This window comes from Colletotrichum paranaense, assembly GCF_030867605.1.
Source record: "Colletotrichum paranaense strain IMI 384185 chromosome Unknown Scaffold_8.1, whole genome shotgun sequence".
NCBI classification, from domain to species: Eukaryota; Fungi; Ascomycota; class Sordariomycetes; order Glomerellales; family Glomerellaceae; genus Colletotrichum; species Colletotrichum paranaense.
In genome coordinates this window covers 1,708,720-1,730,168 of record NW_026848966.1, presented here as the reverse complement: position 1 = coordinate 1,730,168, position 21,449 = coordinate 1,708,720, and the positions used below count along the sequence as shown (strand labels likewise).

The following is a 21,449-nucleotide window of genomic DNA, read 5'->3' as shown; positions in this document are numbered from 1 at the left end:
GGCACCTGCAATCGGTGCCGAAAGCGATCGGGCGGGGCCGGGGATAAGCGGATGCAACGGACGCATCGGTGCTTGATTCGCCGACGGAGATTTCCTTTTGCTGTATGGATGGCGTACCTCAGTGGCCTGGCCCTCGTTATCGTCATTGATCTGACCTACCTACCTGACCCTGTGGCGCCAACGACAGATCCGGCGGCCGCGCCGAACCCGATTGACCTCTGACGGGACTTTTGCAACTTTTTACCCTCAACCTCAACCTTCTCTTTCTCTCCATTTGGTTGTCATTTCTCCCCCCTTAGACTTGAGGACACAAGGTAATGGGAGCCTCTGACTTCCGCCTTCATTCCCTCCTCATACGTCCTCTTCATTCCCTCCTCATACGTCCTCGTCATTACCAATTATGTTACGCCAGAGCATAGCTGGTCTCTCCGCCGCGAGATCACTAGCGCAGAGATGTCTCTTCTCGACCTCCGCGGGCGCCGCGGGGCGTCATCACCTACTGCATAGATCGAGATCGATACGGACAACGGCCACAGCGACAAGGACAGCGGCGAATACGACGACATCACGACTCCTCTCCCACAGCAGAACGGCGCGCATCCACACGAGCAGCGCCCGCCGCGCCCTCGTCCCCCCTTCGCCAGAATCCCTCGGCGCACCAAAAAAGGCGCGCACATACAAGCGCAGCTCCAAATGGCTGCGCCGCCTCGTCATCTTCTCCGCCGTCGGCGGCACGCTCTACCTCGCCGACCGACAAATCTACGCCTCGGGCTTCGCCCGCTCCCTCCGCACCTTCGGGACGGGCCTCCTCGTCGCCCTCGACTACAAGCTAAACTTCCGCCCCGAGCCGCTTACCGGCGGCACCGTGCAGGACTTGCACGTCCGCAACGCCGAGCGCCTGTTCGACCTGCTGCGGCACAACGGCGGGCTCTATCTCAAGATCGGCCAGGCCATCGCCATGCAGAGCGCCGTGCTGCCGCCCGAGTTCCAAAAGATGTTTGCGCGCATGTTTGACGACGCGCCGCAGGACGACTGGAGCGACGTCGAGGCCGTGATCCGCGAGGACTTTGGCGGGCGGAGGGTCGAGGACGTATTTGGCGTCAGCTTCCGCGGGGAGGAAGGGAAGGGCGTCATGGAGAGGCGGGCGAGGGCGAGCGCCAGCGTCGCGCAGGTGCACTGGGCGCGGCTGCCCGACGGCCGCGAGGTGGCCGTCAAGATCCAGAAGCGGGAGATTGCCAAGCAGATCACGTGGGACCTGTGGGCGTTCAAGACGGTCGCGTGGATCTACAGCAGGTGGTTCGACCTGCCGCTGTACAGCCTCGTGCCCTTCATCACGGAGCGGCTGGAGCTCGAGACGGACTTTTTGAACGAGGCCAAGAACTCGGAGACGATGAGGGACCTGATCAACTCGGAGAAGGGCCTCCGCGGCAGGGTGTACGTTCCCAAGGTCTATCCGGAGCTCTCGACGCGGCGCGTCATGGTGACGGAGTGGATCGAGGGTACGCGGCTGTGGGACAAGCAAGGGATCAACGGGCGGTGGATGGGCGGGTACGGCAAGGGGTCGCCGGGCGTCCACGGCGCGCAGCTTCAGCCGCCCGACATGGCTACCGTCCGCCGCGAGCTCCGCGACCGGCCGTACGCCGAGCAGTTCAAGCCGGAGCGGAGCGAGTGGAAGGGCCGTCGCGGGCGCGGCGGCCTGGGCTTGTCGAGCAAGGAGGTCATGACTACCATGATCGACCTCTTCTCCGCGCAGATCTTCAAATGGGGCGTCGTCCACTGCGACCCGCACCCGGGCAACATCTTCATCCGGCGCCTGCCCAGCGGGCGCGCGGAGCTGGTGCTCATCGACCACGGCTTGTACGTCTACATGTCGCCCGAGTTCCGGCACCAGTACGGCGTCTTCTGGAAGGCGCTCATGACGTTCGACAACAAGACGATTGAAAAGGTGACGACGGAGTGGGGCATCAAGGCGGCGGACCTCTTCGCGAGCGCGACGCTGATGAGGCCGTACGAGGGCGGCGACGAGCGGACGCGCAACGGCATCATGAAGGAGCTCGAGGGCAAGACGCCGGCGGAGCGGCACTACGAGATGCAGCAGCGGATGAAGCAGGGGATCCGCGACATGCTGGCCGATGAGGAGAAGTGGCCCAAGGAGCTGATTTTTATCGGGCGCAACATGCGCATCGTGCAGGGGAACAACCAGTACCTCGGCAGCCCCGTCAACCGCGTCAAGATGATGGGGGAGTGGGCGAGCCGCAGCCTGTTTGAGGATCCGAACTTGCCGTGGGCCAAGAGGGCGGGTAACGCGTGGCGGCATTTGCTGTTCAAGGGCGTGTTGGCGCTGACGGATGTCGCGTTTTACTTTTTCAAGGTGAAGCAGCTGCTTGGGTTCGGGGGCGGCATGGAGGATGAGATGGAGAAGAGGATGAAGGATATCGCGCAGGATTTCGGGGTTGAGCTGCAGCATGAGGTGTTTGAGGGTTAGACGGTGAAGATATGTGAATAGGGCGGGGGAGAAGAGGAAAGCTTTAGAGAAGTAGAGAAGGTTCATTAGATCCGGGTTTTCGGTGTTTAGGGGCTCGGTGAGAATCTTAGAGAGACCTTTGATATAGGAAAGATACCACTCATCTGTTCAATGCTCAGTCCCTCGACCGTCACTGTCACGCGTGTATATGAACGTACTCGCGGCAGTGTCCTACTTTCTAGCTCGAGTCTTCCGGCAGAACCGTGCAGAGTAGAAGGCGAGGGATGTTCCAACTAGCGAGAAACCAATCTGCCGTGCCGTTGTAATGGACCATGCCTACGGTGTTTGAATTTTCCTTACCCAGGGGAAGAAACTTCTTCTCGAGGTACCAGGGCGTTGAGGGGCAGCCACGATACAATATTAGGAGTCTGTCATTTACGCGGCTAGCTTCTTCGTTCATCACTTGCCCGAACACACAGGAGAGGATCTGGCTCATCTTTGCGGGACAAGCTCTGCTAATTAATAGCCCAAACAACGCTGAGAAAGTGCCTATCAATACGGCAGGTGAGACCTACGTACCCTCTCACAATGATAGGTTCTCTTTTTTGGGGACTTTCCCTTCGCCAACGCCAGTGGATGGGTGTATTGTGGATAAAGGCCGTCTCGTATTGGGAACAGAATGAAAGAGTAGTGGCTTCAAGATGTCCTGCAGCGTCTTGGCTTTAGAATGCATGACATCATGAAAGCATAGGAGCAGATGATTATGCAAGTGAATATTCGAAAGGTGCTTCAAGCTGCCTTTGGTAACACTTTCTTCATTGGTGAGACTAGCAGAAGATTATATTCTTTCAATGCATTTTGAGGCTTGTGTCATTTCCAAATCGGTCTCGAAATAAAGAGTGTCACCACTAATGTCCTAATCCAATGTTTCCTCTCCAGGCAAATCGCTTCTGTGGCGGACATGGTATCTTCATAACCTTAGGGTATAGTCTAGCACCTTACGAAAGTCGGCATAACAGTCCGCCTCCCAGGCAGTCTCTATCCAAGGTGATTTCTTATTGGAGTGACTACTTTCTTTCGCTTTTGTGGGCCACCGGTACTTTATCCTGATCTAAGTACTAGACGAGCGGCCCAGAGAAGAATGGAAGGGTATTCTTTCCCCCTTTCTACTCGTTGTATTCGGAGCTCATGGTGTCTCTGAGTTCTTAGTAATGATAGAGGCCAAATAGTGGATTTCAGCAACTACAACCACAAGCGCAATCACAAGCGCAGCAGATGAGCTCCGGAACAATGCGGTACAGAAAAGCTCGATCAAGTCAGGAGCTGGCGAAGATATAGAGTTCGTTAGAGAAGAGGAAAGGCGAAAGATGCCTAAGTCACTCATATCATGTTGAGATTCACTGTTGATTGGGACGTCGAAGGTCCAGAGGAATCGACTACGAAGATGGAGATCGCACCTACCTGGCGAGGTGTTCATCAATGTCTGTAAGGACAGCTTCCACTGACTACCATTTGCAGAATTCGTTCCGGCGAGAAGACATAAAGACTTGGCGTTCCGGTTCGTCAACACGATGTAAAGAGCCTACTGGAGTTCGTGACTGCAATTCCCGCGGTACGACACCAGGTGTGTGTACTGCCTGCCCTTGCCGACTCGAAGCAGCTGCTCTGATCCGTGCCACGATACAAGTAAGAAGACTTTAGAGCATTTGATTCATACTTCAAGCAAGTTCAGAACTTGCTGCCTTTTGGCATCGATTAGAAAGATCTTCAAAACTTCGTCGGCGGCAAAGGCGAGGGTCTGATATGGGCAAGCGGCGATGATGAAGTTGCGTGAGTCCTTGGATAGCCGAGATCGTAAACTTATTACGTCGATAAGGAGCTGGTACTAGGCCCCGTCCCCGGTCCCGGGTATATCGTAAGGCGTATACGTCAAGCTGGCTTGCTAGACTTGAGTAGAGAGAGCTGCGGTATGCTTGATGAAGACAGACCCCCACGACTATGGCTGGACGAAGACAGACACAAATCACGATGTTCGTTCAGTCTATCTAGGCCTCGAGGAGGGCCTCACCCAGTGCCTTGTCACACACCAAGACAAGGGGCTACATTCCTTGGTGTTCCTATGAACAGAGTGGCCGAATGAGAATTATTTATAAGGTCCAAAAAGCCAGGGTCATACAGAGCGCAGAAGAGTTCCAGACTTATCTGTCACACTGCTAGAGGTAAACTTCCGCCTCCTCGCAACCCAAGGCGACGGCGCCTCATCAACTCACGGATTCCAGGAGCAACTCCAGAAGTAGGGAGTGTATATGCCCAGGTGATAAAAACATGCAAGATACTTGCACTGCAAGGCAAAATGAACATCAGTCCTCTCCTCACCTGGCCTGAAGTAAGCACAACTACGGACGTGGCAGTTCCAATCTCAACATCGCCAGGCCCCCTTGCAGACTTCGTCGGGACACAAACCCGTCTAAACAACCACACTGACTAAGGCCAACAGACAATGTTCGGAAGCATTTACAACCTCACCCTTGCTGGGCTGCGTAAGAGGAGAGTACATGTAATGTTTGACAAGTGCAGCAACCTAACCGAGTACCGTCGGCTCACTCGGTTGCGGTGTAAGGCTGATGCAAACAATGAACGCCCACTTGCCCAGGTAACCTTGTTTCTTACCACCCTGGCTCGGTAGATGTCCATTTGTGGGATCTGTATCAGACAGTGCTGGTTTACAGTTCGTCACGAAGGCAGTCGCTGGTAAATCTGCTGACGCGCGCGAGAGAGACTGTTGTACCAGTCCAAGAATGAGCACAAAGCCCCTCGTGAGTATGGAATCGTTGAGCTTCATGTCTACGGCGCTCCACGGGTTGACTTCAAGGGTCTGAAAGCCTAAAGCCAGCAACGACGCAGGATTCACAACCTCAGAAAATATGAACTTAACCAGTGCCATGGGCCCGGAGGCTCGACTCGGTATAATGTATTGCATGGGAGCGGGAGAGGCATGAGCCAGCGGGCCGACGGGGGGCGCCACCCGAGCGAGCAGGGCGTCAGGGCGCTGGACACCTGGAGTACGGAAGCTGTTTCCGCGATATTGCGGTTCACGGGGATCTTCCCAGACCTGGTTGAATGAGATGCCAGGGCTGGGTAGGCTCACACGAAACCACCGGTTCTTTGTGAAGCCGCCCGATAAAATGAGGGGGGATATTGATATTCGCGGTGGTTTAATGTATTGAATTGCATGAAGTCGAGTTAAGCTTAGGGCTATGAGAGGAGATCAGCAGACATTAGTGTGCCTTTTATGTAGTAGTCTTGTCTCGGTGCCTGACACTTGAAAAGGCAACCGCCTTGTCTCACACCTCAACATTCAAGTCGAAGTCATGGTGGTATGGATGGAAGGAAGTCTAGACTGAATGGTATTTGTGCTCCCTACCAGGCCAGCAGCGGTAAGGCCATGCGGAAATGAGAATGAGAGAAAAAAAATCAAGCAACACAAGTTGGACCCCTGGAATGCGGTTGTGCTTTGTTCCACAAGCTAAAAGCACTGTAAAATTGGAGCGCCGATCGATCTCGGACAATTTGAGAGGAATTTTTGGGATGAGATGGCATGAAGGAGCGCGTGGTTAATGTGAAACATGGGCCATTTCGGCGTCGGAAGCCCCACAGTTCATGGGGACGGGAGCCGAGAGGAAAGAGGGGCCGTGGATGGGGAGCGAGATTGGCTGGTTATGGGGGGCTCGAGTGAGAGGTGACAAGACGGTTGAGGGTTTATTAGAGTTTTGAGGACAACCGTGAATGAGCCTAGAGCATTTTGACAGTTAAGTTGCGTGATGGTTTGCTGCTGGTGCTTGGTGTTAGTGGGTGTGTAGGGCAGGATGACGGACGGCAGGCCAGCGGCAGTTGCATGTTGCAATACCAGATCGCCGTCCACATCTGGACTTGTCAGTGAGGTAGCATGTCGACGATCTTCCGGTGAGCATTCGGGAGAGAGCGAGTCGGGTCGACCAGCGCACAAGGCGGGCAGCGAGAGCATAGACAATTCCATCCGTGCCACGAGCCCTGCAAGCTACGGTATGCCGCGTAAAAAGGCAGAGTCAACCCACCATTCCAGTGATTGGATTGCTGCAGTACCACTTGGTACGATGGCGGGCTACACAAGCTCAATAACTTGAGTTGGCTTCGGGGAGCGATGCTGTAGGATGCCGAGCGGTGTGTGTGTGTGTGTATGTGTGTCTGAGCAAGCATAAGTAAACGTGAATTGCCAAGACGCCTCTATTCCCCTTCGAATATTCGATGACCAGTCAAAAGTTCGGGAAAGTTACGCTTTATCTAAGCTCTAGGTAAAGAAGAAAAAGCGAAACCTTCGCGAAGACCACGCGTGACAGACGCGCGGGAAGCATGATGAACGGGAACCAACAAGCAAATACCGAGTTGGCTGGAGGTGATTGGCCAGGGGATGAAGTTGACGAGATGCGGGTGGGCAGGGAATTTTTGGGAGTTGCGAGTTGCGAAATGCAATCACTGAATGCAATCTTCAGGGGTTGCCTGGGCCTGAGGCACATTTCTTGGATTGTTCTTGCTGGGAAGGTAGGTTTGTGATCTTTTGTCGCGGTTGCTTCAGGGAGGGTCCCTTTCGGCGAGAGTCTGGGACGGGCTTCCTCTCGCCTTCCGTTACATCTGAAAGCGCTCGAAACTCAGTCATGGGAAGGCGCTTATCCGTGTAAGCGAGTACGGTCTCCTACCACTTACCTTGAAGTACGGATACTCCAAGGAATGTACCGAGCATTTCGTCCCATTATCTAGACTTACGCGGCTAAACAAAATGGTGAGATGACTTTTAGTGGTGTCTGAGACGGCAAGAAAGTTGATGACGAAAAAGCAAGCTCTTCTTCAGGCGGAGAAGATGTTCCCATGCGCCGACCTCAACAGTGCGTAACGTCATTATCAGTATTCCGGACTCTCAGCCCTGTTTGTGTGTTAATTGAAAAGGGGAAAGAAAAAGGGGCAGAAGACGATGCGGTAATTCTTGTATCGGGGACTAGTGTTGGTTTAGTGGGACACGGTACAATGCATGAACACGGTGTAGAGACTGCGTTAATGAGATTAATACTGCTATTGGTCGATGCCCAGTAGCTCACCGCCATGCAATTCGGGAAACATGCATTGGAAGACTACGAGATTCCGCATCTGCTGACATGCGAGCTTGAAGAATCCAATCATTTCGGATCTGGCACGTTTGATGCCGACATTCTGAACTTCGTACAGAAGTCACTGGCTCAGACTAAGGTAGGTAATGTAGACGGGCCCAGAGATAAGAAGCCAACTGGCTGGAGAGTTCAAACGGTGTTTCTGTCAACGGGGGAGGGGGATCCATTTCCTCGTGGTGGGCGCGCGGGCGGGCGAGACCTTTTTGGGTGCTTGGAGCCTTGGGTAGCTCTTGGTGGCCCCAATGGCGTTATTAGCTCTCGTTAGTGGCTCTGGGGGCCCTGGGCTGGGTTAGCGAGCTGTTAGAGCCTGGCTGCGTTACACGCCATGCGGAGGTTGGAGGTGTTTTCTCGTGGAGCATGATGAGCATCGAAAGAGGAGACGACTAGACTCCTGGACGAGGGGTGAGGATTCTGAAGGAGTACATAGAGTGTGAAGGGACAAGGGGACCACTTCAGGAGAGGAGCATTGGGGCCGTTGGGCTACCTATGGTGCTCCGTAAGGTAAGGTAGTTAGCCCATGGGAGCAAACCACAACACTCCCAGTCTCTCAGACGAGACAAGCGGCGGGTACATCGACCTCAACCCAGTTTAGCGTGGCCCCGTCGGTACCTGCGTCGGGGGAATTTCTTGCTGCAGGGTGCGGAGCGCGGATTGGATTGGATTGCCTTTTTACCCAATCTGACCAATGAACGCCGTGAATTGCTGTTGCTTCAGTGCGCCTTCCTGACTGCGTATCGGTGCCGCCCCTCCCAGCTCTCAAATTGGATGGGACATTGCATCCATGGGCCCTGGGGGCAGGAAAGAGAGCGACCATGCCTTCCTGTGTCGTCAAGCGTCAAGAACACAGGCAGGTGCTGACCTGACCAAGGAATCCCCCATTCTGATGCGCTTCTCTCACGCGCTCCCCCGTGCTCTACCAAGGCAAGGACTAAGGAAGGCACGGCGCCCCTCGATTATCGGTACCTGCCTTTCTTACCACTCATTGGATCTGTAGGTAATAGACCTGCGTCCGCTGCTGAATTCCCGCTTCCCAAGTTCCATGTCTTCATCTCTTCACACCATTCAGTAATCATCACCACCTTGCTTGCGCCATCCAGCCTGGCAAGAATAGGAACAATCTCCTGTCGGCGCAACTACAGAGTAGCAAATCTCGAATTGCATTACACTGCGCACTGCACTGACCTCATCCCGATCCCCCGCCCATCTTACCTTCACCTCCACTGGCATAATTACACATTACGGATACAATACACTCTTCCAATTGTGGTCGCGGTCCCAAGTCCACCCATCCAATCCAATCCACGACTGCCCAGCTTCAGCTCCAGACTCGAGCTCTCAATTGTTTGCACTTGCTTGACCGTAATTATCTGCACACTTGCACTTTTACTTGCGCTTCTACTGCCCGCAACGCACCAGTGCCATTCCCTGTTTCTTTCCCAGTACACGACCCGCATCTGGCCCTTTCTCTACTCGTCCCGCCTGGGTCCTTTCTCACCCTCACTTAATTACACCATCCCCTCCCCTCGTCGACATTTCGGCCAAAATCCTACCGTCGCCCGTCCAGTCCTTCCTGTCCTCGTCCTTGTCCTCAGACTTGCGCGGGTCACGGACACAAGACCCTCCACTCTCTACTTACTCCAGTACCTGACCTCCCCACGCGGCCACGCCTCTTCGTCCGATCTCACTTTACCACCGCCCGACTGGAAACTCCTCCTTCCGTTCGACCATCCGTCCGACGTTTGACTTGCGGTCCTCCCATTCAATTTCTCCTCCGTCTGTAGGAAAGCATCTTGCGCCTGCTTTTCTTTTCTTTTCGTCTGCGTCTGCGCCTACTACGCCTACGCCAACTCCTACGCCTCTTCACTGCTGACGCTGCCGTTCCACGAGAATAGCAACGACGCATCTACACTAGCTCCAGCCATCGGCTCGGCACTCCATTCGTAAGTGCATATAACGGTGACGATCCTGCGTCCACTTCATCACTGCCCTCTTCCTACCCCTATTTGCTGCAAGACCGCCCCTCCTTTTTGCACTGCACCACATGCAGACGGCAGATCTCCTGCCTCATCGTCTGCCGTTGTATCGCAGCCAACCAGACGACGAGGACCGCTGGCTGGGGACACCCACGTCTCTAGAACTCGACTTGGGGAGCCGCCTTTCGCATTGGTTCCTGTCCTGTTCCCGTTTGGTCTGACGCGACTTTGGCTTCTTCTCTCCGTCTCCAAACCCCTTCCTGACTGCCATCTCCCTGTCACACCGTGCAGGCGCTGCCCAGCACAATACCAGCTCCTCTCCGTTTCGCTGCGCTGCACCCGCTGCAAGACCCTCTGCGGTTGGCTCGAGAGGGGCCTTTGAGCGGCTGGCAATTGCGCCCGACCCAGGTTGTCGTTGCTTGGTAGCTAACCTCATTTTACCAGACACTCTTTTCCGTCATCGTCCCATTCTCCCATCATCCCCCCCTTTCCACTCTTTCCGGGAGGGTACCGATTCCCGTTCTCTTACCACTTACAACGAGCACGCAAACAAGAGTTAGCCTAGGCAAGATCACAGGCCTGTCCGGAAAAATCGACTGCCAACTGGCTCCTCAACCCTCCAATTCCGACATCTAAGCCACCGTGCTATTCGACATCCTCTCGATAAGCGGTCCACACCTCCGCTACTTCCACGCAACCTATTTACGTCCTCCATAAACCGAACAAGCGCAACGGGCAGCTAGCATTGTGGTCGCATATGCTGCTTGTCCACTCCGTTTGCGGCTTCCGACTCTGAAACCTTTATTTTATGCTGAGGACCCCAGATAATGAGCCAGCCCCGTCGCTCTAGCTTCGGTATGCTTCTCAGACGTTCCAAGTCCGGCGACCTGGGGAAGGGTGGTAAGAAAGCCCAAGCCCTTCGCGAACAGCAGGAACGCGAACTCGAACGTCAGCGTCAGGCTGCAATCTCCAGAACTCCTCCCAAGCTTCCCGAGTTCTACAAGGCCAATGACCAGCTCTCCAACTCCATCCCCTCTGACCTGCGTGCTGAGGAGGCCTCAATCATGTCGGATCACACCATAGGTACCGCCTACTCGACCAGGCCTTCCATGGAACCCAGTCGCAGTATCGTGGGATCTGTGCCGCCTATGCCTCCCATTCCCGCGAATGCCTACGATCCCTATGCTCGCACCGAGAGCATGACGCACCGCGGACGCTACAGCTATGCTAGCAGCGCAATCAGCACTGTCAACAGCCCTAGAAGGGTTCGGAGAAGAAAGGATCCCACTCCCTTCAAGTGAGTCAACTCCCGAGACATTGTCATACCTGCCCTTTCTCTACAGCACACTAACTCTCTTTGTGTAGCGTTCTCGTCATTGGCACCCGAGGCGCTGGAAAGACGTCTTTCCTCGAATTCCTAAAGACTGCTCTGGCACTCCCGCCGAAGAAGCGATCCCGCAAGACCGAGGTTGAGGAGGAACCCGCTCCCAGATCTCCTCCTTCTGGCAACTTCATCCCTCACTATCTCGAGACGGAGATTGACGGCGAGCGAATTGGTCTCACACTTTGGGATTCGGAAGGCTTGGAGAAGAATGTTGTTGATCTCCAGCTTAGGGAGATGTCGGCCTTCCTTGAGAGCAAGTTTGAAGAGACCTTCACCGAGGAAATGAAGGTGATTCGATCGCCTGGTGTACAGGATACCCACATCCATGCCGTCTTCATGGTTCTCGACCCAGCTCGTCTCGACCGCAACCTGGCGTCAGTCAAGGGCGGTGTGTCGAATGGACACAATGGCAAATACGCCCCTCCGGCTCGCATTTCGGGAGGTCTTGACGAGGATCTGGATCTGCAGGTGCTTCGTACCCTTCAGGGCAAGACTACCGTCATTCCCGTTATTTCCAAGTCGGACACGATCACGACTAAGCACATGAATGTCCTCAAGAAGACCGTTTGGGAAACCGTCAAGAAGTCGGGACTGGACCCGCTTGAGGCACTTGGCCTCGACGAGGATGATGACTCGACCAGGATCGAAGAGGAAGAAGAGGCTGTAACTGACGAAGAACACGCCGATTCTCACGACGAGGACGACTTCCCTATCCAAGGACGGGAAGGTGTACCCTCCTCCCCCGGCTCCAAACGGCTTTCTGGATCCTCCATCCGTCAACATAAGGCTAAGCAGGAGGCTAAGGAAGAGGAAGTGCCATTCCTCCCGCTTTCGGTCATCAGCCCTGACCTGTACGAACCCGAGGTTCTAGGACGTCAATTCCCATGGGGTTTCGCGGACCCATACAACGAGGAGCACTGTGACTTCACCAGACTCAAGGACGCCGTCTTTAGCGAGTGGAGAGCCGAACTTCGTGAGGCCAGCAGAGAGCAGTGGTACGAGGGCTGGCGAACTTCGCGACTTAAGAATAGCCCGAATGCTCGCCGCCGATAGACCACTTGAGATTTGGTCCATGGGCATTGCAACTTGGACTGTCGATACCCTTACCTTTCTGAACCAAACAGCCCTTTTCGATGGCTGGCTTTACACCTGATTTCCGCACTTGTCGATGAGATTTGAGAGCACCGCGCAGCATACCCCCTTTTCCTCTGTCACATACCAATTCTTACGAACTTCTATGGTTGGAGGGCGCCCAAAATATGGCGAAATGACAGCATTATCAGCCCAACTTCGCATGACGAAACTCCTTGATATCCCTGTTGCTTTCTTACCTCGACGATAGCTCAGGCAAGATGACGACGTATACCAGCATTTCCGACTCGAGCAACCGGATGACACTAGCATCGCCAAGACGCCTGTCACGCACGAGAAGGATGCAAGACTTAGTTTATTGTACTTTTGGCACCGAAAATACGTTTCGCGGCTTCTTTACTGGCAGCGACCACCCTTCGCTTTACCAGGACTTTCTTTCCTTGTTCTTCTAACTTCGCTTCTTTAACGACATTCAAGATTCTGGGGACGAAAGAGTAGACTGAGTTTAGCGGCGGTTGTAATCAGTCACATTTGGTTGGAGAGCAGGTGGATAGAGAATGCCTACGATTCGATTCAAGCGGGCAGGAGAGATACAGGTTGAAACCAACCATTATGGTGATTCTCCGGGAGAGGCCAGCCGATAGCTGTAGGGCAGTCTTGATAGGGTCCGATGTTCTATTCACGAATTTTGATTTGTCTTCTTCATGACGAGATTGCTTGACTCGCTGCATCATAGATATTACTTACTTTCCTAAGAGGTAACAGCGAGTTTTATCTACCTGACCCTATTTCTCTCACGTCCGCCTATGAATACTTCAGAAATAAAGTAAAACTTGGGACAGGACTAGAGACGAATGTACTGACACCTTGAAAACTGCACACATGAGATTTTGAGGGATGCAACAGATGGTTAACTGGCGTCCTAGTGAGCTCACCCACGTCTGATGAAAAAGTGAGGTTTGCATTCGAATATCCCATGTCCATCCATGAACGCCTTCAGGTCTGCATATTACATGCTGCCAACAATATCAATAGCCAAGAATGTCCCCAATTCTCACCAATAACAATGATCTCGCATAATCTCACAACTGGATCCCCCTTTCCCCCTCATCCCATAAGGATACCTTGACGATGTTGAGACTTCAAGCACTCCGGATGTGATATATATAGGTAAAGTGAGAGAGAGAAAGAGGGGGGGGGGGAGGGTCTGCGCAAGTAGCTGCTACACCAGGCCAGGCCAGCCAGCCAACCTGGGTTTTTTTCTTCGTCGTCTACTACAACTCATCGTCTTCGTCGTCACTCTCCAGCGGCACGTACTCGGTATGCGTGGGCTCGCCCGCCGCGTCGACGTCGCCCTCCCTCCGGTCCGGGTTCTTTCCGCGGCTGATGAGGGCCAGGCGTTCCTTTTTACCGAGGGCGATACCGTCGAAGCCCGGGTAGAGATTCAAGTCGGCTCTGATTGATGTTTTTATGATTAGCTCCCGGGCATTCATTGTGAAGCGTGGATCCGTCAAGGGACGAGAGAGAGGGACAGCGAAACGACATACTTTAACAAATCAACTTTGAGATTCCGCGCCTTGTCGCGGATAGCTTGCTGGTCTCGCGGGTGATCGAAGACGCAGTCCTCCCTCTCCTCGAAGCTGTCGCCGCCGTAGCCGCCTCCAGGATTGCTGGCAGCAGCGATCTGGCGTTTCGCGATGAGTGCCCAGAGGCAGTTGTGGTGTTCTATGAGGCGGATGAGGCGGTGGGTGTCTTTGTCGGACCAGGGGACGCGCTGCTGCGGGCCGGCGCGGGACGCTGTGCGGCGGTTCATCTCGTTGATTTCGCGGAAGGAGGCGACGGTGGTGGCTGTGCTCGAGACGCTGCTTCGGGAGGCGGAGGTGGAGGCGGGAGCAGAGGAGGCTGGGGCGCTGGTTGGGAGGGAGGAGCGGGGGCGTCGTTGGAGGGCGGTTGTTGTTGATGATGAGGCGGAGGAAGAGGGCTGGCGTGGGCGTGGTGGTGCGGTTGAGGGGAGGGTTTTGCGTTTCGAGGGGGGAGGGGGCATGTCGCGGCGGTCGCGGGCGAGTTGGGCTCTTCGTTGGGGGTTCGGGTCGCGGTTGTCTTCTTCGAAGGGGTCGTCGGACTCTTGGGATTGTTGGGAGTGAGAGAGGGAGGTTTCGCGGGGGCGTTTCCTGCCGCTGTTGTTGACGGCCATGAAGTCGGAGGAGCGCGGGGCAGCGGTGCTGGGGCCGGCTTTGGCGGAGGAGGAAGAAGGTTGCGTACTGCGGATGATTGCGGTGCTGGGGAGGCCTGCGATGATGGCTGAGAGGTCGCTCGGCGCCGGGGAGGGGTTACGGCGACGATGGTCCTCTGCCTCTTTTTCGTAGTAGTCGTCGCCAATGCTGCCGTTGATGATGGGTTCGGCGGTGGCTCCGCGCTGAGAGCTGCGTTGGGATCCGCGCTGGGAGTTTGCTAGTGATGGAGATGGACGTGTGCGCGAGGGGTGCTCGCGGGAGAGCTTTGCTAGGAGTTGCACGTTTGACCGGGACAAGATGTCTTCGCGCCTGTAGTCGAGTCAGTATATTGGTTACGTATAGACAGTGTCTAGAGGAGGGCCGTACACGTCGTTGCGGACTATATCCTGTGGCGCGCTCGAGGGGAGGGAGTCCGTCGGAGAAGATTCCCTCGGCCCTTGCGGCGGGTCCTTCAAGATAACACTGAGTTCGTCGATCATCTTGCTGCACCAGGAGGAAATCTTGCCGATGAAGTCGACCGGTTCGTCGTCGGCTTCGTTCTGTGACTGATCAGGCGACCCCTCGAGCGGGAACATCTCGTCGAGGACCTGGATGGCATCATCCACGTTCTTGTCCACGATGGCGTCGTAAATTTGGTTTGCCCTCTCTGCGAAACGCTCCGCCATGCGGCCGTTGATGCCCCTGAACGGTCCATATTGGAGAGCCTCTTCCGCATCGACAGAGGATTCTAAACGCATGCAGAAAAGCTCCGCTGCGATGTCAGCAGGATTCTGCTGGTCGTCCTGCAAGGCCTTCAGGCTCGTAATCAGCCGCTGCGTGCGAATGTCGAGTGCAAGCTCGATGTCGTCTTCGGTAACGTGGTCGGCGTAGTCGTCGTATGGGCACAGCGGTGCGGGAAAGTCCTCGTCGAGGCGCTCGAAGATCTTCCAGACCCTATCAAAGTTGTCCTCCTTGCGAAGCTCGGCGTCGGATATGACGTTGAGTAGCGACGTGGCGTTGGCGCCGATGATGACGGCCCGCGCCTTCATCTGCTGCCTTTCGCTAATGTCCTCGATGCTGGTGAGGAGGTCGATGAAGAGCGCGTCGGTCTCCACGAAAAACTCGCGGATGCGGAACCAGTTGCCCCGGAAGACGGGCAGCAGCCGGTGCCAGGATTTGCTACCTGGTTTTGGGTTCCGGAGCAGTCTCGCTAGGGCTTCGGATTCGTGCCATAATGAGTCGAGCGCGTTCTCCTTTAGTTCTGCTTCTACGAGATCCTGGGATGCGTCATCTTCGATTTCGGATTTCTCCGACTCGTCGTCACTGCCGTCATCCTCTATTCCCGGTAGCTGTGAGAGTCCTGTTGTGTTCCTACGTCAGCAATTCATCGAGCGAAAGTGCAAGACGGATCGCACCTTGTGAAGCTCTCGGTGCTGATGAGCCCGGTGCTTCTGTGGGAGGGTTAGTGAAATGCGTCTTCGCAAGGGAGAGAGCGCAGCGTTGACGAACTTGAGAATAACGTGTATGCAGCAGTCATGTAGGCCGGGGTCGCATATCTCTGTGTGCCGGAGATGCTCTGCGATCCCATTTCTAGGGTGGTTGTTAACCTTGCACTTCAGATAATCCATTATGAACACAGATGAGCAGGACTCACCACTGTCGTTATCTTGGGGGTTGATGTCTCGCACAATCTCTTTCGCATTGAAGCGCGCAACTGGTTCGTTTCTGTACAGATCCTCCTGTTCCCTCTTCTCCACATCTTCCTCCCTTTCTTCCCGTTCTTCCGCCATCTCTCGCAACGTGGTGCTCGTCGGGGCGACCTTATCTCTTCCCCTACCTCGCGTCGTTGGCCGAGATGCAGCAGATGCAGGAACGGTGGTGGTCTCGGTGCTTTGGACGCGTTCCGTCATGTTTGCGCCGCCTGCTCGACGTCGTGTCAACCGCACAGAACGAGGGTCCTGGACATCATTTCCCGGAGACTCCGGAGCGCCACGGCCCGTTCTTGTGCGGGCCATGCTGTTTGACTCGTTATGTTGTTCCTGGAATGACTGGGATTGCTGCAAAGACGCGTATTTTGTTGGGGTTGGATAGGGATGTTGAGTTTCTTACTAACCGGATTCTCTAACCCTAACCCCGACGATGATCGGATTGGTGTATGTTGATCGAGGCGTGGGGCTTGACGCGTTCACACTGTGCTCTGGCTGCCTTAGGTGTCCATGCGCAAGCAACCGCGTCGCCTCTTTATTAGAAACAACAAGGTTTAAGCACCCCCTCTCCAACATATATATCTGTTTATTGGTTCAATTGTGGAAAGAAGAGCTGCGCCATGATACCTTATTATTTGGTAGACTCTCAGATAGATTTTTTTTGAAAGAAGATTCTGAAGGGCTTCTATTGCCTCACGTCATCATTCTAGGCATGATTTCAGGTAGGTACATGATGAAAGAACGGCAGGTTCATCACGAAGCGCAGGCTTTCACCGTCACCCGCCGGTCTCACTGGAGAAACTTCGAGCCTATCGTTTGCATTTGACGAAACGTTGTTGGCGTTGTCCACTTCTTCGTTTGTGGCGAAAAACAAGTTGGCTTCAGCTGCGCATGCCTATTCGGGCACTAGAAGCTGTGCACCTCATGCTGCCTGTGCCGACTTCTTAGCTCAGATGCCAGGTGGGCCTGTCTCACGTTGATATACTTTGATGAAGTCCATGATGTAGAACTCTTCTCCAGTGTATGAATATAGAATCTTGTGTGATATTCATACGATTGCGAGGGTACTGATGTTGGAGCTTTGGACCGTTCAGTTGTGGTTAAAAGCTCGTGTGGCGACGAACGGCCGTATAAGTGGGTTCTGCCTCTCGACTACAGGCAAACACAGAAACACACTGAATGAGAGCACTCTTTGCGCTTCTCTCAATTGAATCTCATTATTTCCGAAGATCTACCGGGATTAAATGGGCACCAGACGAAGAAGCACTCTCTACATATGGATGCACTATGAATTGTTCGAACAGACTCGATTGAGGACCCTCACTTGAGGCTACGGTTATTGCAGAGGCCCAACCCGTTCGGAGAGAGTCTTATCTTCAGACCCTATCACTGCTGCTTCTTTTCCAAGTTCTTGAGAGGGACATCCTTTCCGAAGAGGCCTAAAAGGTAAGCCGTCCTGGTCAGACAGAGAAGGGCCTGGGATAGTTAGCACAGCACATAGCTAGAAATAGAAGGGTGGTCGCACCGTGACACCCACGTTGCCCCAGGCCATGGAATTCCAGCTCGCCACGTCGAGGAAGCGATCGAGGCCCATAACGTGATAGCATACGTAAATGTGACCAAGGTCGGCTATCCAAAGAGCAACGAGGTAGCCGCGCACAACCTTTAGCTCGTTGGTGAGGTTGAGCACGGCTAGCCCGACCATGGCCATGAGCAGGTATATATTTCCGAGCTGGAGGGCCACGAGACGGGCATTATCAGATTCCGCAGTTGGCACGGCGGCCGAGATGGCGCCCTGTACGATCTGCTCGGATATGAACCAATCCGGATTTATAACGGCCCCTAGGAAACCGCCGACGCTTTTGAGAAAACGCGCATCAGCTCAGTGGCGGGTGAGAATTGGATTGTCAGGGTGGCGAGAGAGTGTGAGAACGAACGTACAGTGAGATGGGCTCGAAGACGGTGAAGACCAGTCTAGGGAAGGTTGGAAGAGCCGCAGCCGCCGCCATGGTGAAAGTAGTGGCCGTTGGTACCGGTCAGCTAATGAGAAGTGGGATGGAGGGGGATTGAAAGCGGTGCAACAACAAAGGTGGTCACCGAACCCTTGTTGATGTTCTATGGAAGGGACAGGTGTTTCTCGAAGACGGAGGGGCGGTTGACAGGCAGGCAGGGCAGGCAGAATTTTGAGGCCAGAATGGGGGCCGAAGAAGGCGAATAAAGGTAGGGAGGGGCAACAGGCAACGCAATTGATCAGACCGAGAAGCTGTGAGACGTTCTATCAGCTCGGTGGAGGGTTTGTGGTGTGGTGGTCACTGTAATGTGTCATGCAAGAATTCGGAGAGGCGGAGGCGGAGGCAGAGACCACGGACGGCGGTAAATCGGAGCGAGACACATGTCTTGGGTACATGAGGTAAGGTACACTGGACGGATGCCGTACGGAATAATAGGTAGTGAGCAACCCAGACCATGGAAGCCGTAACACAGGTGCTGAGGAAGATGCCTCTAAGGTTGCCGGCTTCGCACCGAGCTGGGTTGAAGCTACGCAGGCAATGGAAGCAGGTTACGCAGGTTGGCAGGACCCAATTCAGGCTCAGGGAAAGGGAGATCCATCATCCTGTGAACCTAAGGTGGGACGAGAGGTGTGCACGGTGAGCCATCTAGTCAGTGCCTTGCCCGACTTGCCAATGTCTGTCAAACTCAAGGTTAATCAGTCCATTGCCTGCTGGCAGATTTCTCTTGCTAAAGTTGGGCAGCCATCAACTCTTTTGTCCTTACACAGTACCTTGATAGGGTAGATAGATGTATGGACCTGCTGTCTGCCTGGTATTGAGGCATCAAGGTATCTTCTATTACCTACAAGTTACCTTTGTGACATATGCGTGGTCATGACATGTGTATTGAAGAGAGAGGCAAAGAGACCGAGACTGACAGAGAAAGCTGCGTGCCGGCGCGGAGAAGAAGAAACGGGCTTTCGCTGGGCAGCAGCCAATGATAACCACAAAGTATTAAAGTTACTTGGCACACCCGCCGCCGCTGCTGGTTGGTATCAGCAAATACCGCAAACCCAACCGCGCTAGTCTCATTTGCCGCTTCTACGGTGGAGAATCTTCACGTGGAACTTCCATCGTTGGGCAAACCTTCTAGGAGGAGCCCTGCAGCCATGGTGCCTGTGGTGAGCCCGTCTGCCTGTCAAGCCGGGCCCTGAAATGCTGCAAGCCAATCCTTAGCTGCTTCACGCTTTACTTTACTGATAGATGCCCTTACCTACCCACGCTACCTTACCTCCCGTCTTCCATTCCTAATGCTCCCCTCCGCCTTTCGGTCACCTCAGTCACTGCCCGTCTTTGCTACCTGAGCAAACTCGTTGAAGACTCGAGTCCAAGTCTTGTCTTCGTCTGCTCCTCCTCCTACTCCTCCTCCTTCTCCTCCTCACCATCCTGCCCGCACGCCGCCGACTTTACACCCATCCATCCCGCGTCCATTGTCTCTCCTTCTTTCCTTCGCCTCTCCCCTTCACTCCTCTTCTCTTCGCCTGTGTTGTTTCCTACCTCAAATTTTAAACCAAATGCCCACTCCGACTTTCCTAGCCCACGATGGCCTACATCGAGCCACGCCTCATCCACCTGCTGAACGATTCCACCACGCCACAGCTCGCTCACGCTGATCTGCCGCCCCTCCGTCTAGCCTTCTCTCGTCCCTCCGAGAGGCCCTTCCCACTCGAGCCTGAGACCACCCATCGCGAGGAAAACATCAAAGGGCCCTCGCTCGCCACCACCCACGGAGCCCCACCACAGAATCCCGGCACCCTCGACGACAGCTTCTCCGCACGAGATTCACGAAAGGATGACGAACCACCAATCGATCGGGGAGCAGTCAACAGCACCGCGCACTTACAATTGAGACTACTCTTGGGCGACGACCGAGATAATGTAGACTCCTCCTTTTCTCTGAGCAAGATCCTCGATGAGGTGCCCGAAAACAAAGATGATTCCGCAAATAAGAAGAGGCACCGCAACGTTGCCACCAAGGATGACTTTGTGCAGCTACCACAGCCGGTCAAGAAACAAAAGCCAATTCAACCCCAAGTCATGCCGACTATGCCGCCTATCATCAATGGCTTACACGAACCTCCCCCCGATGCTGCGCTGTTCCCGCCCATTGCCTCCAACGACTTCAACGAGCCCGAAAGCAACCAGCTCAAGCCGCTTCGAGATTTCGCGCCTGTGCCCGAGGAGAAGGATATGGAAATGGAGGTTGAGAAGACCGCTGAGGCTGACTCGACAACATCCAAGAACTCGAAATCTAGTGGTGGCAAAACAAGGAAGAAGGCGATGAAGCCGAGGCGCAAGTGGTCCGAAGCTGAGACAAACCACCTACTGCTGGGTGTCAATCGGCACGGCGTTGGAAAGTGGACCGATATCCTTGCAGACCCCGACTTCAACTTCAATGACCGAACTGCGGGCGACTTGAAGGACCGGTTTCGCACCTGCTGCCCGAACGAGTTGCGCAGGACTAACAGCGAACCGAAGATTACAACTGCTGCTGCTGCGCCGCCAACGACTCCAACCGAACCAAAGGCCAAAGCTAAAACGGGTCTGCTGTCGGAAAATATACTCATAGCCCAAGATGAGGCTGCAGCTAGCGAATCGTCCCAAATGACACAGGCTGATTTGGACGCCTTTCCTAAGATGAAGAGGAGTAGGGCGCACCGCAAGAAGCTGGAGGATTTAGCGGAGCTAGGAATACACGGTCCATTCAAGAAGTCTCACAGAAGAGAAAGACGACCTTTTACCGACCAAGACGACAAGCAAATACTCGAAGGGCTGGACAAATATGGACCAGCCTGGACCAAGATCCAGAGAGACCCACGCTTTAGTCTGTCTGGAAGACAACCGACCGACCTAAGAGACAGGGTTCGGAACAAGTACCCCAGCGTTTATGCCAAGATTGAGAAGGGACTCTTCCAGCCCCAGGACGGGCGAGGGGGCGATACCCTCGAACCAACGGTTAGCATGAGCATCTCGAATACTCTGCAGCCCAACAGGCCACCTCCCATGGAGGCAGCATTGAATAGAACCAACTCAAAGGAAGACCTCCCTAGGTGGCCTTTGTCTGTCGTTGACAATGGAGAACTGCCTGCCAGTCAGCAGGCCTTCGACTTTGGCGAAACGACTACGGCGACATTCATGGGAAGTGCGGGAGAGATGGACATCTCTCGCCTACTGCTGGACGACTCACAAGTCGCCAGCTCGACCGCGATATACGCACCCGATCAGACTTCTGAATCTACGTCACCACAACGTTCCGCTGGGTGTTGGAATCTCAATAGCCCTTCGGCAGCTTGATCTTCATCCTGCTGCGTCTTTTCAGCGGCCTAGTACACTTGCTAGGTTTCGACCTCTTGCCTTGTGTGCAGGAA

At 54.5% G+C, this 21,449-nt stretch overlaps 9 protein-coding genes across 9 annotated transcripts; 4 read left to right on the top strand and 5 right to left on the bottom strand.

The window, feature by feature from the left end:
- Positions 1–400: 400 nt before the first annotated feature.
- Positions 401–2,485, top strand: CPAR01_10414 (ABC1 family protein; the record flags this gene model as incomplete). Its single annotated transcript, XM_060494675.1, has 1 exon — positions 401–2,485. One exon carries the CDS (start codon positions 401–403, stop codon positions 2,483–2,485), a length of 2,085 nt encoding a protein of 694 aa, XP_060346857.1.
- Positions 2,486–5,045: 2,560 nt separating this feature from the next.
- On the bottom strand, positions 5,046–5,911 carry CPAR01_10413 (uncharacterized protein; the record flags this gene model as incomplete). Its single annotated transcript, XM_060494674.1, has 2 exons — positions 5,046–5,712; positions 5,889–5,911. 2 exons carry the CDS (start codon positions 5,909–5,911, stop codon positions 5,046–5,048), a joined length of 690 nt encoding a protein of 229 aa, XP_060346856.1.
- Positions 5,912–6,122: 211 nt separating this feature from the next.
- CPAR01_10412 (uncharacterized protein) lies at positions 6,123–6,500 on the bottom strand (the record flags this gene model as incomplete). The annotated part of the gene is made up of 1 exon (XM_060494673.1): positions 6,123–6,500. One exon carries the CDS (start codon positions 6,498–6,500, stop codon positions 6,123–6,125), a length of 378 nt encoding a protein of 125 aa, XP_060346855.1.
- A 2,527-nt stretch (positions 6,501–9,027) lies between these two features.
- On the top strand, positions 9,028–9,405 carry CPAR01_10411 (uncharacterized protein; the record flags this gene model as incomplete). The annotated part of the gene is made up of 1 exon (XM_060494672.1): positions 9,028–9,405. A coding segment is annotated over one exon (378 nt), but the record flags the coding sequence as incomplete, so codon positions are not given.
- Positions 9,406–9,726: 321 nt separating this feature from the next.
- CPAR01_10410 (uncharacterized protein) lies at positions 9,727–10,071 on the bottom strand (the record flags this gene model as incomplete). The annotated part of the gene is made up of 1 exon (XM_060494671.1): positions 9,727–10,071. The coding sequence occupies one exon, from the start codon at positions 10,069–10,071 to the stop codon at positions 9,727–9,729; it is 345 nt and encodes a 114-aa protein (XP_060346853.1).
- A 391-nt stretch (positions 10,072–10,462) lies between these two features.
- On the top strand, positions 10,463–12,072 carry CPAR01_10409 (uncharacterized protein; the record flags this gene model as incomplete). The annotated part of the gene is made up of 2 exons (XM_060494670.1): positions 10,463–10,932; positions 11,001–12,072. 2 exons carry the CDS (start codon positions 10,463–10,465, stop codon positions 12,070–12,072), a joined length of 1,542 nt encoding a protein of 513 aa, XP_060346852.1.
- A 1,313-nt stretch (positions 12,073–13,385) lies between these two features.
- On the bottom strand, positions 13,386–16,339 carry CPAR01_10408 (uncharacterized protein; the record flags this gene model as incomplete). Its single annotated transcript, XM_060494669.1, has 4 exons — positions 13,386–13,566; positions 13,659–14,654; positions 14,712–15,673; positions 15,740–16,339. The coding sequence occupies 4 exons, from the start codon at positions 16,337–16,339 to the stop codon at positions 13,386–13,388; spliced, it is 2,739 nt and encodes a 912-aa protein (XP_060346851.1).
- A 1,077-nt stretch (positions 16,340–17,416) lies between these two features.
- CPAR01_10407 (uncharacterized protein) lies at positions 17,417–18,039 on the bottom strand (the record flags this gene model as incomplete). Its single annotated transcript, XM_060494668.1, has 3 exons — positions 17,417–17,506; positions 17,556–17,889; positions 17,972–18,039. The coding sequence occupies 3 exons, from the start codon at positions 18,037–18,039 to the stop codon at positions 17,417–17,419; spliced, it is 492 nt and encodes a 163-aa protein (XP_060346850.1).
- A 1,584-nt stretch (positions 18,040–19,623) lies between these two features.
- On the top strand, positions 19,624–21,375 carry CPAR01_10406 (MYB DNA-binding domain-containing protein; the record flags this gene model as incomplete). Its single annotated transcript, XM_060494667.1, has 1 exon — positions 19,624–21,375. The coding sequence occupies one exon, from the start codon at positions 19,624–19,626 to the stop codon at positions 21,373–21,375; it is 1,752 nt and encodes a 583-aa protein (XP_060346849.1).
- Positions 21,376–21,449: the final 74 nt, after the last annotated feature.